Source organism: Ursus maritimus, unplaced genomic scaffold (genome assembly GCF_017311325.1).
Source record: "Ursus maritimus isolate PB19 unplaced genomic scaffold, ASM1731132v1 scaffold_23, whole genome shotgun sequence".
NCBI classification, from domain to species: Eukaryota; Metazoa; Chordata; class Mammalia; order Carnivora; family Ursidae; genus Ursus; species Ursus maritimus.
The window spans coordinates 38,952,327-38,967,256 of NW_024424786.1; the positions used below are offsets into that span (position 1 = coordinate 38,952,327).

Below are 14,930 nucleotides of genomic sequence, written 5' to 3' on the forward strand. Positions count from 1 at the left end.
CCCAGGACACCTGGTAGCGCTCTCGACGCCCGCAATCGGGCCCGATCGGCAGCCCGAGGGAGGACGCCCCCCGCCCGCGGGGTCTGGGGGCCTCTCCGCCGGCCGGCAATGCCCGCCTCCGCGCTGGAGGCCGGCCGGGAGCCCGCGGCCCTCCCCGCCGCCCTGCGGGTCCCCGGGAGGCTAACGGAGCCGCGTGCCCGGGGCGGGGCCACGCGCGATTGGCCGCGCGGGGTCGGGGGCGGGCCCGCGGCGGGCCGGCCCGGCGGGCGCCGACAATGAGCCTCCATAAAAGGGAGCGGCGGGGGCCTGGGGCCCCGGATTGAGCCCTCCCCGCCCGGGGTCCCGACGCACTCGGTCTCGGGGAGGCCCGGACGCGCCCGTCGCAGGCCAGGCGGTGAGCGGCGGGCGGCGGGGAGGGGGCTGCGCGGGGCGGGAGGCGGCCCCTGGCTGCGCTCCCGGCCTCCGGCGTCCGGTCACCGCGATCCCCCCCCCCACCGGCCGCACCATGGCCCTGAAGGCCGAGGGCGCCGCGCTCGACTGCTTCGAGGTGACGCTGAAATGCGAGGAAGGGGAGGACGAGGAGGAGGCCATGGTGGTGGCCGTGATTCCGCGGCCCGAGCCGATGCTCAGAGGTGAGGATGGAAGGGGACCCCACTTCCGCGTCACGGTCCGGGCCCAGGCGCCCCCTCCCCCTCCTCAGTCAGGGGCTCCAGCGCCCCCTCCCCCTCCGGCCTGGGACCTGGGCGCCCCCTCCCCCTCCGGCCTGGGGCCCGGGCGCGCTCTCGCTCCGCCCCCTCCAGGGTTTGGAATCTGGGGCCTCCCCGAATTCCCTCTCCCCCGCCCCCGTCCGGGGTCTGGAGCCTTCGATCCACACCCCGCGCGCTCCGGATCTTCCGGTGCCCGAGCGCCCCCTCTCCCGGCCCCGCACCGGCGGCCGCGGTCTCCCGCCCCGCGGAGGCACAGGCAGACGCAGGGGCCAGGCTGTGTTTTAGGCCGAGGGGCAGCAAGGCCTCCAGGCCCGAGGCTGGGCGCGGCAGCCTGGTGTCCGGAGAGATCCGAGGATGCCGCCCGCCGAAAGGAGGATTTTTCAGGGTCCTCTACGCAGAAAGCTTTCCTGTCCCCCAACTCCCCTTGCATCCCCGGCCTTCCGCTTGCGTGAGCCACAGGTGTCAGATTCTTGCGCTACAGGGGTGAATGGGATGGCATACGGCATACTCCGTTTCGGAAGAGAAATGCTTGCTAGGGGTACCTTCTGCCACGCAGAAAGGAGACTGGCTTTGGGAAAGGATTCGAGGAACAATCTGGGAACACTTGATTTCCCCTCCCCCTTTACCAGTTTCTTTAGTCTGCAGGATCTTGCAGACCATTGGAAAACAAAGGGCCATTTCAGTGGAAAACTTAATACTCATGAAAATGCACCCCCCAAAAAATTTCATGGAAATGCAAATGTCTTTTTATTCTCAAATACCTCTTCCCATGGGGGGATTGTACCCCAAACAGGTTGAGAGCATGGCCATGTGTTTAACCTCAGCCCCACACGCTGTCTCCCTGCACTGCCTCTCCTTTCTGGAATCTGGAGGGATATAAAACAAGTCAGGGAAATAAAGGCTGCTACTCTCCTCAGAGCTTTGCATCCAGCAGAGGTTCATTTCCCTACTTGTGCTTGTATTTACTGAGTGCTGGATGCCAGGCTGTCTCAGTTAATCCTCTCAACAACCCTGCAAGAGAGACCCTATTCCCCACTGTTGGGGATGAGGAAATGGAAGTCCTGAGAAGTTAATTCATTCAACAGGTCTTAATGAGGCTCCTACTGTAAACCAGGCATTTTTAGGCTGGGCGTGCAAACAGCTGTAAACAAAGATGAAACATCTCTTCTGGAATATATATATATATATATATATATATATATATATATACACACATATATATATATATACACATGTATATATGAATGACCAAACATAAATATAATTAAACGCATAGGGTGTCAGGTGCAGATAGGTGGCTCAGAGAACACCAGAGCAAAGGGAGGAGAAAAGAGGGTGGGAGTGTCATACTTAGAATATCAAGTGGTCAGGAAAGGCTTCTGTAATGTGAATTTTGAGCACAGACCCAAAGGACATGAGGGAATGAACCGTGTGGGTAATGCAAGGGAAAGCATTTTAGGCAGAGAGAATAGCAAGTATAAATGTCTTGAAGCAGAAGCTTTTTGAAAGATTTGGTGTAAGAGGGGAAAGGATAAATTCAAGGTCTTGGGCCTGAGCGCCTGGGAGGAGGGCCTCCCACGTACAAAAACAAGAGGGCCGGGATGCAGGCGTGTGGAGTTAGGGAGTTAAGGTTTGAACAGGGCGAGTTTGAGATGCTTGTGACACATTCAAGTGGTATGGCCAGATAGGCATCAGACACGTGCGTTTAGATGCCACAGGAGAGTCTGGCTGGAGGTACAAATACGGGAGTCATCAGCAGGCAGGCCATGGGAGGAGACCATCAGAGGAAGGAGGGAGACAGAAGGGGTCCAAGAATGGAGCTGCGGGGCTCTCTCCGGCGACTGCAGGTTGGAGATGGCGTCAGTCCCTCATCAGAGATTTCTGAATGCCGCTACCTGCCAGGCGCTGTACTTGATGCTGGGGGTGCAGGTGTGGACGGTCAGAAGTCATGCTGTCCCGCAGCCTGCCGTGCAGTGGGGAGACACGTGCACCAGTAACACCATGTTAGGCCCAGTGGCGGTATGGCTAAGGAGGACATGAGGGGGGAAGGGGGATGGGGTGCCCAGCTTTCCGCAGGGGACAGAGAAGGCCGTTGTAAGAAGATGGTTCTTCAACTACACCCTAGAAGAAGTGAGAGAGCCATGAGAAGAGATGAGAGGAACCAGCACACGTGACCCCAAGAGAGTCCTAGGGAAGTAAGAGACGAACCAATGGGAGGTGGTGCCTAGAAGACGAGCGACAAAAATCAAGGTGGAAGAAGCGATGAGTCAAATGACGAAGTTTAAGAACTGACCGCTGGGTGTAGCATTGGTGACCTTGGCGAGCTGCTTTGGAGGAATGGTGGGAAAGAAAGCCCTACGGCAACCAAGAGGTCAAGGTTTCTGTGCCCAGTCACGTGGGAAATAGGTACAGCCCAGCCGTGCACCTGGATCTTCTGAGTCCTGGCCTGTTCTCAGACCCATTTCAAATGCCACCTCCCCATACTGTCCCTAGGTGTTAGGGCCTCCCCTATTTTACTTCATCCCATCTTCTCAGGTGGGAGAGAGGTGCGGCCATGGGAGATCATAGAGACTCCGCAGAAGCGCTGAGCTGCCAGGCTAACGTGGGTCCAAGCCTGCCTTCTTTGTCGAGCTGGGAAGAGTTCCTGTCCTGCCAGAGCTTGTGGTCCGTGTGCGCACAGCAGATGCCAGGCAGACCCGTGGGCCCAAGATCACACCTGCAAACGCTCTGGGAGATGGGGAAGGGATTGTGACAGGGCGAGGTGGCCTGCTGAAGGGGCCTTGCCGGGTAGAGAAACAGGCATGCCCATCACTGGCTGACTGAAGGCCCACTGAGCATCTCCTGCGTGCCAGGCCCTGTGGGGACAACAGATGATCAGAGGTACCATTCTTGTTCTCAAGAGAGTACGCAGTGTGGCCTGGAAGTCAGATGTGGATATACTTCCCCCACCAGGGGTGGGAGGTCAGGAAGGCTTCCCAGGAGTGACGATGTGAGCAGAGCCCTGAAGGAAGTATAGGAATGTCGGACGGATCAGGGTGGTCTGGACGGACGTGCCAAGGCTGAAGACCCGCAGGAACACAGCCTATTGGAAAAGCACGTGGACCTGTGGTCCGAGCCCAGGTTGAGAGGAGATATGCCGGGAGATAGCGGAATGGCCAGGCACACAGGTTGTGTTTCATACAGTTAGCATCTTGTGGGCTGCTGGGGAAGGGAGAGAAAGACTTTGGGTGGGAATGTTCCTCCCTCCACCCTGCAGCACTCCACCAAGTTGGGGGGCCCATGTTGTACATATTCTGGGCCGTGGGTGCCTTTACTGCTGACACCCTCCTGTCCCTCTTCCCCTGTAGTGGCCCAGCAGGAGAAGACCCCACCGCCTCGGCCCAACCTGCTGGAGGCGGGCGGCGATGGCTGTGAGGAGCCCAAGGAGCAGGTGTCTTGGGAGCAGGAGTTCCTGGTGGGAAACAGCCCAGGAGGCAGCGGGCGGGCGCTGTGCATGGTATGTGGGGCCGAAATCCGGTCCCCCTCCGCGGACACGGCACGCATGCACATCCTGGAACAGCACCCTCACACCCTGGACCTGAGCCCTTCAGAGAAGAGCAACATCCTGGAGGCCTGGAGTGAGGGCGTGGCCCTTCTGCAAGACGTCAGAGCTGAGCAGCCTTCTTCACCCACCTCGGGTAGTTGGAATGGTGGGGATGGCAGGGGGTGGGGCAGGAGTGGAGGGTGGAGGGAGAAGTCAGCCTCTCGGAGCATTTGGAGCTCACTGGGTGTTTGCCCTCTTCAGACTCAGGCCAGGATGTCGAAGCTGACCCGGACTCCGACCCAGATCCTGCCAAAATGCCAGCAGAGATCGTTGTTCTCCTCGACTCTGAGGACAACCCAGCTCTCCCAAAAAGGAGCCGGCCCAGGGGACTCCGCCCCCTCGAGCTTCCTGGTCAGTCTTCAGGAAGCCTTTGAGGCTGAGCTGGGGAGAGGGGAGCACGCACCCTGTGTTCTGTGTGGAGAGGGGCTGCGCGGCTCAGGCGTGACCCCCTTTTAAAGGTCTGGGGCCTTCTCATTCTGCAGCTGCCCCTGTCTCAGAGCCAGGAAATAGGAAGCCCCGTGGTCAGAGATGGAAGGAGCCCCCTGGGGAAGAGCCGGTCAGAAAGAAAAGAGGCAGACCCATGACCAAAAACTTGGACCTGGACCCAGACCCTGACCCAGGTGAGAGGGAGGCCCAGTGCGGCTGTGGGCATGGCTCTGGCCACAGTGCCCCAGGGGGAAAGCCAAACCGGGGAGGGGGGGTGGTCCAGGCCTTTGAATTCTGGCTTCAGTGATGATAGACAGCTCAGCCTCCCAGACTCACAGTTCCATCCTGTCCTTCCTTCCAGACCCCCTGTCACCCGACTCACCCATGGAGACTTTTGCCGCTCCCGCTGAGGTCCGACACTTCACTGACGGCAGCTTCCCCCCGGGCTTCGTCCTCCAGCTCTTCTCCCACACCCAGCTCAGGGCCTCAGACAGCAAGGACTCACCCAAAGAGGGGAGAGCTGCAGAAGGAGGCCTTCCCCAGCCGGAAAGCCCCTCTCCAGGTGAGCTCCTGAGAGGGGACGACAAGGGAGGGTCAGGCAGGCTGCGTCCCTGGGGTCTGGCCTCCTCGAGGCTACTCTGTAGCAGAGCCAAGGGTGGTTAGCTCCTCGGGTCCCCTGAGAGAGGGGGCCGAGGACAGACCTGAATGACAGGGACCGGCCAGAACGCTGAGGTGCTCTGCTAGCTCCTGGGGAGTGTCCTGGAATTGGTCTTAGGTTGGGCTAGGCCAGTGCTCCCCAAAGCCAGACAGCCAGCACCACACTTCAGGCTGATCCCACCTGGAACCTGAGGTGCCCAGCTCGCCCTGTTGGAGCAAAGGCCCGAGTGGGACTGTAACAGGAGAACAGACCCGTGGAGAAAGCAATTCAGTGACTTTTGTCTAATGATAGCAGTAAGCGCTTGTGTTTGTATCATGTTTAACCAATTTCCAGAAACTTCTATACGTGATTCATCTGGCCCTTAGAAAAGTCTGTTTTCCGCAGGGGAGAAGGAAGTGGGAAGGCTGAGTCTCAGAGCTGGTTCCTCCTTCCCTTTATTCGTTTCCTGTGGCTCCTATAACAAACGTTAGTGGCTTCCAGGAACATGCTTTATTACTTTTCAGTTCCAGAGGTCAGAGGTCTGGAATGGGCCTCTCTGAGCTAAAATCTGGGTGTTGGCAGGCTCACGTTCCTTTCTGGAGGCTCCGGTGGCAGGGGTGAGGGGTGTCCATTTTCTTGTCCTGCCAGCTTCTTAGAAGCTGCGTGCATTCCTTGGCTTTTGGTCTCCTTCCATCTCCAAAGCCAGCAGCCGCCAGGAGAGTCCTTCTGAGGATGCCATCTTTGGCCTGACTCTTCTGCCTCCCTCTTCCCCACCGGGACCCTTGGTATTACATGGAGCCCACCCAGATCATCCAGGACAATGTCTTTAGTTTGAAGTCAGCTGATGAATCAGCAACATTAATTTCATCTGTAGCCTTAATTTTTCCTTGCCGTGTAATATACCGTAGTCACAGATCCCGGGGATGAGTGTGTGGACGTCCTTGGCAACACAGTCACGTAGCCAAGCAGTGGCAGGATTCAGGTTAGACCAGAGTGCATTCTGGGAGGGCAGAGGCTGAGTCTGGTTCCCCTTCATCTCTCCATGCCAGGCATCTCGGGCTCGGGAAATGGCTCTTGAAGGAGTGACCGAGTGACACACAGCGCCTTGTCCCGGCCTGTCTGAAATGTGCATTCGGAGTTAGAGCCCAGGGAAGATAGCCCGGGAGGTACCAGGGGCTCCCCAGAGCAGGGCTCTCAAAAAGGAGGTGGACTTGCAGAAAGAAAAAAGCAAATGTGCCCCTTGTCGTGCCCCCCCCCCACTCAGCAGCGGTGAGCACTGTTAATAGTTCAGTTTGTACCCTTGAGACCTTAGACGAAGGTCGGTGCGTGTGCGTGTATGCACACACACGTACTTTCGCTTAATTTTATTTTACCGAAATGGGCTCCGCTTTTTCTCATCTTGAGGCAGGCGTCAGCCCTTCACGTAGATCACGGTTTTAACTGTCTCAAGTTTCAGCTTGAGCCACATGCCAGTCCTGCCTCCCCGAGACTGTGCGCTCTGCTTGGACTTGAGCGTTGCCCGAGCGTCCTCGTTCTCTTTGGTGGATCACTGCTCTAAATGGCTGACCGCTTCCACTGTTTAGTGGGTCTTCTGGTTTCATTCTCGAAAGGGAGCCTTCATTTTGAGTCCTCGGATACCCTGTGCCCAAATTCCACCTTTCTGGAGTGGTGAGTAGCTGAGAAGGGAGTCCCTGAGATCTCAGGTTCCTTTGGGGTACGTGGGCAAAGTCTCTGAGGCCTTGGGGTTCACCAATCTGATGGACGTGAGAGGGTTTTTCTCAGCAGGTGGCAGGATCTAGGGAGGTTGGAGGTGGCCAGAACCCCCAGTGGTTCAGCCCCGAGGGAAGCACTCTGGAAGATGACATGAGTGAGGACAGAGTTTCTTTGTCCCCAAGAAACTTACTGTCTGTTTGGGGGTACAGGTCGGAGGCAGTGACGCAGCCACTATAGTTCTGTGCAGAGCAAAGGCTCTGGAGTGGTGGTCACAGACTGTCTCGGGGATCCCAGAGATTTCTCCAAACCCTGAGGCTTCAACCAGACTGTCCTCACATGGAGCTGTTTTACATATTGAAGTTCCTGGAAGATTTTGAGTAAAGATTCTATCACTTTAAAAAAGTTCTAAAGTCAAGGATTTAGAAATTGGAAAAGGTCACTGTGGTAAGGTCAGCTGAGCTGATGGATAGGAGTGTAAAGCAGAGAAAACTTTCTGGAACTTTCCAAGGGCCTTGCAGGATGAGGGTGGGGAGGCATCCAAGCCAGGAGAGAAGGTGAGCCTTGAGGACCCCACTCACAAATCGTGAGAAAAAGAGCCTCTTGGTCTTGGCTACTGTTTAATCTGAGTAAGACCTAGACAGCCGCTCTTAGGATACGTCTGCCAGGCTCAGTATGTCTCCAGGCTGGACCAGGAAACAAGATGTGTGTGTATGTGTATGCACGTGCATGTGCTCATGAGTGTGAGCTTGTGTGAGCTTCACAGGGACAGGGTCTTTGTTTTGTTCACTGCTACGTCCTCAGCGCCCAGTACCGTGCCTGGCACAGAAAAAGAAGGGTGGATAGCGGCTGCCTTCGCTTGTCACGTGTGGTGACATTTTCAGAGTCGCCGATCAGAAACAAGCCTTAATGAGAAACAAGAGAAAAGGACTCGGGCCCACCCTCTGGAGAAGGTGTGTGTGTGTGTACACACACACATGCCCAGATGTAGAGGAAGGGAGGAATGGGGCTGGGGAAGCAGAGGGGCTTGGGCTTCCCGGGAGGGAGGGGGGCCAGCCCTAGGTTTGGAGTGCAAAAGGGGCTCAGCTTGGCCCCGGACTGGTAGTCCTCCTGGCCTGCTCTTGGATGACCCTGGGGCTCTGATCATGCCTGCTTTCTGGAAGGGCATCGCACGTCAGGCCACACTGTCCTGATGCTCCCTTCTACACCCACCCTCTCCTCTGCCCTCCATGCCACCAGCAAGAATTGGTACATAATTCCATTGCTTTGAACAGTCCCAAAGTCAGTGAGCTCTTACCACGTGCTGAACTCTTTCAACATCTTAGCGTGTCATCTGTCCCCTTAAATCCCCACAGCCACCATCCACAGTATTATGATTTCCATTTCGGAGAAGACACAGCCTCGGAGGGCTCCCCACCCCCGCCCCAAGAAAAGGACTCAGGCCCCCCCCCCCACACACACCTCTCTCAGGGCCCCTCACCTAGTAAGCGGCAGCCTCCATGTGTTTCCACCTGTGCCCACCCCTCTCCAGCATCCAAGCCACATTCTCTGCCTTCTCTCTGCTGCTGGCAAAGCCTGGCCCCCCGGACCCCTCGCTAGAGCCCATCCCCTACCCTGCCAGCCACTCTCCTCTCTGTCCTCTCCTCTTTGTCCACCGTCCATGTTTCCCTCTCCTCTAGATCTTACCAGGCAGCCTATGCAGAGCTGTGATTTCTCCTTTCTTGACCTCATCCCGCCCTAGCCACTGTCCCATTTGTCCCCAGACCTTTTCAGGGAGGCTGGGGAGCACTTTCTACACTAATTGGCCCTCCTCTCTCTGGGAGTCCTATTCTCATCCTCCCATCTCGTGCTAAAATTACTTTTTTGGCAAGGTCACCATTGACTTGCCCAAAATGAAAATCCAGCGGTCAGTTCTCAGTGCCTGCTGTTCCCTGACGTGACTGTAACTGTGACACCGGCGCTCACTCCTTTCTGGAGACCCTGTCCATCTTGGGCTCCCCAGGCCACTGGCCGGGTCTCCTTCCAGCTTCACTGGCTGCTCTGTTTCTCGGCCCTGTTCTTTCACACATGGCTCCCTAAGTCAGATCTGACGGTTATCTCTCCTCTTTTCTCGAATGTGCGCTGCTTCAGGTCAGGATGTGTGTCTGTTTCATTTCCTGTGATCTCCCCAGCGCCTGGCATAGGGTCCAGGTGCTGCTTATGTGTTCGGTGAGTGAGTGGTTAAGTGAGGGACTGGATGCCTCAGTCCCGGGGCAGGGCCTTTCTCATTCCCGGAGGGATCCAGTCCAAGTTCATGTGCCCCCAGCTCCCACCCAGCTCCCCCTGGTTCCAGCCTCTCTTCCAGATGCCCATGTGACATGTCTGGGGTTGTCCATAAGATTGTCGAACTGGCTTATCCAAACAGAACCCCCACTCTCAGCCACTCTCCTCCTCCCCAGCCTCCTCTCCCCTTTTCCATTCTGCACTTTGCTGGGCTAAACCCTCAGTCATCCTCTTCCCGTTTCCCAGACTCCACATCAAGCCTTCGACAAATCGTGTTAGCCCCACCTCCAAAATCGGATCAGAATTCACCATCCTGCCACCCCCTCCACTGCGGCTACTCCGGTCCAAGCCATCTCTTGCCTCGTTCCTGAACAGCCATCTCCCTGGCCTCCCGGCTTCTGGTCTTTGCCCACTCTGGTCTCCTCTCCTCCGGTAGCCAGGGTCCCCAGTGTAAACCAAGTTGGATGCTGTCCCTGCTGTTCCTTTCGCACTCCAGATAAAAAGAGTCCTCATGGTGACCAGGGATGCTCACCCCAGGATCCTGACTCTCCTAGCCCAGCCTGCCCGCTCTGCACAGGCACGGGGCTGCTGTTCCTACAACCGCAGGCAGACACCCCCGAGCATCTGCTTTTGCCCTTCCTTCTGCCCGGAGTGCTGTTCCCCAGCCACCCGCATAGCAGACTCTCACTTTCTGTACATCTTTGCTCACAGACCTGCTCCATGAGGCTCTCCATGCTATCCTGTCCCCTTCCCTGGTGTGTTTTCTTATTTCACTTTGTTTCCGTCCATACGTAACACATCGCATCTTGCGCTTGTTCATCCTTTCGGCTTCTGCCACTGGATCGGGAGCTTCCAGGAGGCCCCGTGGTCTGCTCCGTGCGCTGCTGGACCCCTGGCAGCAGGAGCAGTGCCGGGCACAGCCTGGGTGCCCACTAACTTACTGTTGAGCTCGGGATCCCGCCTGCCCTCCCGGAGCTTAGAGTTTGTCCGACGCAGACCAGCTAATGCAGATACAGAGCAGAATTGACGATGGCCGCTAGTACGTGGTTTCGAACCTCAGCAAACGTCCGGCAAGACGGTGCCTGGGTTCCCGGCCACCTATTAGGTCGCGTCTCTAAAGACAGTGTAGGCAAAAGGCCGCAAACGGATCCTTCTCGAAACAGACGTCCTGAGAGGTGCAGTGTTCGGTTTTGTTTTTCAACGTAAAGTACTTTTGTGCGTGCCCATGTAGCAGGGGACATTTTTGTGGCCGCGTGAAAGCCACGGGGAGTCTGCTCTCCCCTCTCCTGGGGCCCGGTTTTGCCTGTTCTGAGCAGCTGCTCCCCACTGCTGAGGTGGGGACATCTGATCGCCATGGGGTAGGTCGTGACAGGAGGGGAAGAGCCCGGTGAGGCCCACAGAGCAGAGCGGGGAAGCTCACCCAGGACTGGCCATGCGGGGCTCCCACCTTAGCCTCCGTGTGCGTCTGTGAGCCCCTGGGTGGGCTGAGCTGTGTCCTCCTCGCTTGGCAGGTGTTCCCCACTCCCACCACCTATACCCACACAGGGCGGGAGCCCTCGGGCTAGGGCCTCCAGTCAGTTTTATGTGAAGCAGAGTGAGCCGAAGGGAAGAGCCAAGGGAAGTAGATGGCACTGAGCGTCTGTGTACCCAAACACGGGGGAGGAAGCCCATGGGGTGGGTCTGACTTATGCCTAAGGGGCCGTGACCTCATTTCCTGGTTGGTCGTGGTCCTCTGATGAACCAAGAGTGGAGCTTCCCCTGTCCCTTGGGCTCTCCCATCATACCAGGCCCTGGACCGTGGGAGTGAAGGCCTGGGAGTGGAGGTGCGGTTTGCAGAGGCCTTTGGGGGACATCCTCGGTGGGGGTCCCGAGGGCCCTGACTTCTGCTCTCTGCCCCCACCCCTGCCCAGCTCCCCCTCCGGGGCTTCGCGGGACACTGGATCTCCAGGTTATCCGCGTACGGATGGAGGAGCCCCCGGCAGTCAGCCTCCTGCAAGACTGGTCCAAGCACCCCCAGGGCACCAAGAGTGTGGGAGCAGGTGACACCCCCAACTGGCCTGCGGTTCTGTCAGACTCCAGCACCACTGTGGGGGGGCAGCCAGAGGCAGGGAGTGGTGTGTAGTTTCTCGCTTTCCGAGGGAGGGAGGGAGGGAGGAGGCAGGGTCCCCCTTTGGCTTATCACTCAGAGCTGCCCAGCTCGGCCGCCTGATGGAGAGAGTAAAACCAGGTGCCAAGGCAGGATGGAGGAGAGGAAAGGGGGCAGCACTCACTGCTGCTTGGGGGCCCTGGAAGGTGTCTACCCCTGGCAAGGCACAAGGCCAGGCCCTGAGATGGGCAAGGCTGGCCTCAGGGCTGTCGCGTGGTAGGGCATTGGGCCTGTGGAGAACACCTACCCCAATCCTTTCGCTGACCCAGACCTCTCTGTCCCCCCTCCTTTCCCCCTCTTAGCCCCCCACCATTCTCCCTTGGCACAGTGCCTTACACAAGAGGTGGTCACGATGGGGTTTGAACTGAGTCCCACTACCTCGGGGGACGCCTCTCCTCCCCCACCCGTTCAGGCTCCTAAACCAGGAGGCCTCCATTACCTCTTCCCGCTCCATCCCTGCAGGAGGCCCAAACAGCCCACCTGGGGGCTTTGTTCACTCACTTCCTCCTTTTCACCTGTTTTCCTGTTGTATATATCTCCTTTGTTGACAATAAATTATTTTTTTTTATTAAGAGAGTTCCGTCTGGGCCATCATTGGGGGAAGGGATTTGCTCGCAGGATATCCAGGCTCCTGGAGCGACCCTGAGGGGCAGGAGGGCCGAAAGATGGTCCTGGGAGGGAGGGCAGAGCAGGGCCAGGGCAGGGCTTCATTGGCTGGAGGACTGGGGCTGACTCAGTGCCAGTCACAGAGGGACACCTCGCCCCTTCCCAGTGCCCTTGAAATGGGGTCAGAAACACCTTTTCTTTAACATTGTGTGCCTTCTGCCTGTCTTGGTAAGCCTGTATCCAAGAGAGGCCATGGTGGGGGGATGGGGCGCTTACCCCCTAGTCGCTGACCTTTCTGAAGTGAAGTGGTTGTGGCCAGCCTGCGGGGAGGAGGTCTGCCTGTCCTCCCCTGCCCCAGGATGAGGAGGCAGGCATGTGGCACCTTACTCCAACCCACTCTCTCCTTGGCTTCAGGAAACTCCCTCTTTTGCCCGGTTTTCCCGTTCCCTGATCCGAGAGATGGCCCACTTTGGGTTTTTCACCAGATCCCTTGTCCTCCTAAACAAATGTCGCAGGCCAAATCTATGTGGGATTTCGTTTCTCTCCCACTGGTGAGAGAGGCACTGAAGAGGGGGTACGGGGAGCTCCCTGTCAGACCCCAAACACTACTGTCGCATGTAGAGTCCAGAGGCACGGGGAGCACCGGGACAATCCAGCCCCAGCTCTGGGACTGCTTCGCTGCTCCTCATAATTCCTGGGCATCTGGGGACGGGGGAGGGGGAGGCCTCCAGAGGGGGAGTTTGCCTACAACACTGATACAACCAGGTTTTGAGACTAACCAGAAAGCTCGTCTTTAACTCAGGAAGGATCTGGGTATGAGCAGACACCGTGCTGTGTGCTTCTCTTGAGCTGGTGTGGGCCAGGTGTGGGCGATCTCCGCATGGTGGCTTCCTGGGATGTGGTCCCGTCTCCCTGTCTGACAAGCTTGGGGGAAGGAGTGCAAGGATGTGGGGCCCTTGTCAGGGGGGAATTAGAAGACATGGGTGTGGCACATTGTGGAGAAAAGGCAGTAGACCTTGTGTCTAGGGTGACTTCCCTGGTGTGTGACAGGTGGGCCACAGAACTCCCCTGCGTCTCCACCCGTTTCTGCAAATCGATAAAACTTCCATCCCCCGTAACAGGAAGGAATAAATAAGGCTGTGAATCGGGCTTTGAAACACGAATGTGAATCATTGCAGGCGATTTCTTTCCGTCCTTCCAATCGTGTGACTTGTGTTTACATTTATGCCAGTGTGCTTTTAAATCAATGTGGCTGTGTCGCTGGGTGTTTACAAGTGAGAAAACGTCTAAAGCTCGCTGTAAAGTCGTGAAGTTCAATGCGCCTTTGCTGCTGTTGATGTGATTGGTGGCCGGCCCACTAGACTGTGAGCTCCTTTCGGGCAAGGACTAGGCTGCATTGACCTCGTTTTCCTAGGGCCCTGCTTGGGGCACATCGTAGGTGCTCAATAAATGTTTGTAAAGTGCCCTCTTGGTGTGTCTTCCTATGCGACATTCTCCCAGCGCAAGGTGGTCCCCAGAGTGTGTGCGCCTCCCCGCACAGGGTTGGCGGTCACAGTGGCTGTGGGTGGCAGGATTGTCCCATGACTTCATGCCCACATCCCGGTCTGCCCAGCCTCGGCCAGGACCTTAGGGACTATGTGAGTGTGTGTGGCTGGGAGCTCCCAGAGCGCACCTCTGCGCTTCCAGGGAGAGGTGGGGAGAGGAGCCAAGGGCATGACTCCGCCCCAAGTGCAGAAGTTTCTGAACATCCATGACTCAGTGCTCTGGGGGGTATGTGTGCCCTCCCCCTCATCTCCCCCAACCCCAGACCAGGTGCTGCCGCAGCCGTTTGCCCAAACACCAAGGAAACCTCCCACGCTATCAGCGACCCAGGGCTGGTGGTGGCAACTTTCTCCAGCTGTGATGCTGAGGCCCAATCACGACGCTGAGTGAAGGGGAGGGTGGGGGGAGAAGGTGCCACTGCCCCCAGCTCCTGATACCCTTGCCTCTAGTCCCCTTTGCTCTCTGAAACGGGCCACCTCCTGCTGTTCCCAGCTGCCCTCCTCAGGATCCAGGATGGGGAGATCTTTCTACATACCAGCAATAGCTGCATAGTTCAAGCTGGTCAAAGACAGGGGAAGAAGCAGCCCCTTCCCTCCTCGAAGAGAGACTGGTGTGTGTAAGGGTGCGGTTGGGAAGGGAAGACACCGGCTGGGCCCTGTGTGGCTCCCCAGCTGCATCGCTGGTCTGGTCCCGGCTCTGCCGCTTCTGCAGTCCGACCTCCGGTTCCTCTGCAGAAAATCTGGTCGTTGCCCCGCCCCGCCCCTCCCGCACACAGCGGGGTCGCTGTGCGGCTCACCAGAGACTGTGGAGTCCTCACACCCCCGAGGTGTGGTTGAAGGATGGGGAGCTGGAGGGGGAGAGCACCTGTGACAGGACCGCAGACCCCACCGGCTCTCTGGGGAAGGAGGCACCAGCTGACCTCCCCGGGGCAGCCCAGGCAGGGAGGGGGCTACAGGTAAGGTGTGTCTTTCTTCCAGCCTTCCTGGAGCCAGGTGCCTGGGCCCAGAGCCTTTACACCAAATCCAGGCAGTCCCTCTCCCCTCTAGAGGGAACGGCCTCATTCCCCCCGGAGAGTGCACCAGTCTTCACAGGAGGAAGCTGCGCAGGACTTGTGGTCTCCCCACCAGCACCATCAGTGCCTCTGGTCCCCTCAGACCCCACGTCTGGGTGGCCCGAGGAAGCAGGAGCAGCACGGGAGCAGGGGCTGGGGCGACTACCCTGCAGGGCTCCGATCCCACAAACGTGACGGAGGGCCCCCGGGGCCAGGCACCGTGCTAGGACTGCGGAGCACAGACGGGGCTGGAGAAGGAG

At 57.9% G+C, this 14,930-nt stretch overlaps 1 protein-coding gene across 3 annotated transcripts; it reads left to right on the forward strand.

Moving 5' to 3' along the window:
• The first annotated feature begins 447 nt into the window (after positions 1 to 447).
• On the forward strand, positions 448 to 13,540 carry SPINDOC (spindlin interactor and repressor of chromatin binding). 3 transcript variants are annotated; one of them, XR_005837151.1, is made up of 7 exons: positions 449 to 632; positions 4,055 to 4,384; positions 4,492 to 4,641; positions 4,773 to 4,910; positions 5,078 to 5,278; positions 6,804 to 7,021; positions 11,236 to 11,351. XR_005837151.1 is itself a non-coding variant. In XM_040639282.1 (6 exons), the coding sequence occupies exons 1-6, from the start codon at positions 506 to 508 to the stop codon at positions 11,366 to 11,368; spliced, it is 1,041 nt and encodes a 346-aa protein (XP_040495216.1). In that variant the 5' UTR covers positions 448 to 505; the 3' UTR covers positions 11,369 to 13,540. The 3 variants fall into 3 exon arrangements, 2 of the variants coding, with proteins under 2 accessions (XP_040495216.1, XP_040495215.1); XM_040639282.1 differs by lacking the exon at positions 6,804 to 7,021 and having other exon boundaries at positions 448 to 632; positions 11,274 to 13,540; XM_040639281.1 differs by lacking the exon at positions 6,804 to 7,021 and having other exon boundaries at positions 450 to 632; positions 11,236 to 13,540.
• The last annotated feature ends 1,390 nt before the right edge of the window (positions 13,541 to 14,930 follow it).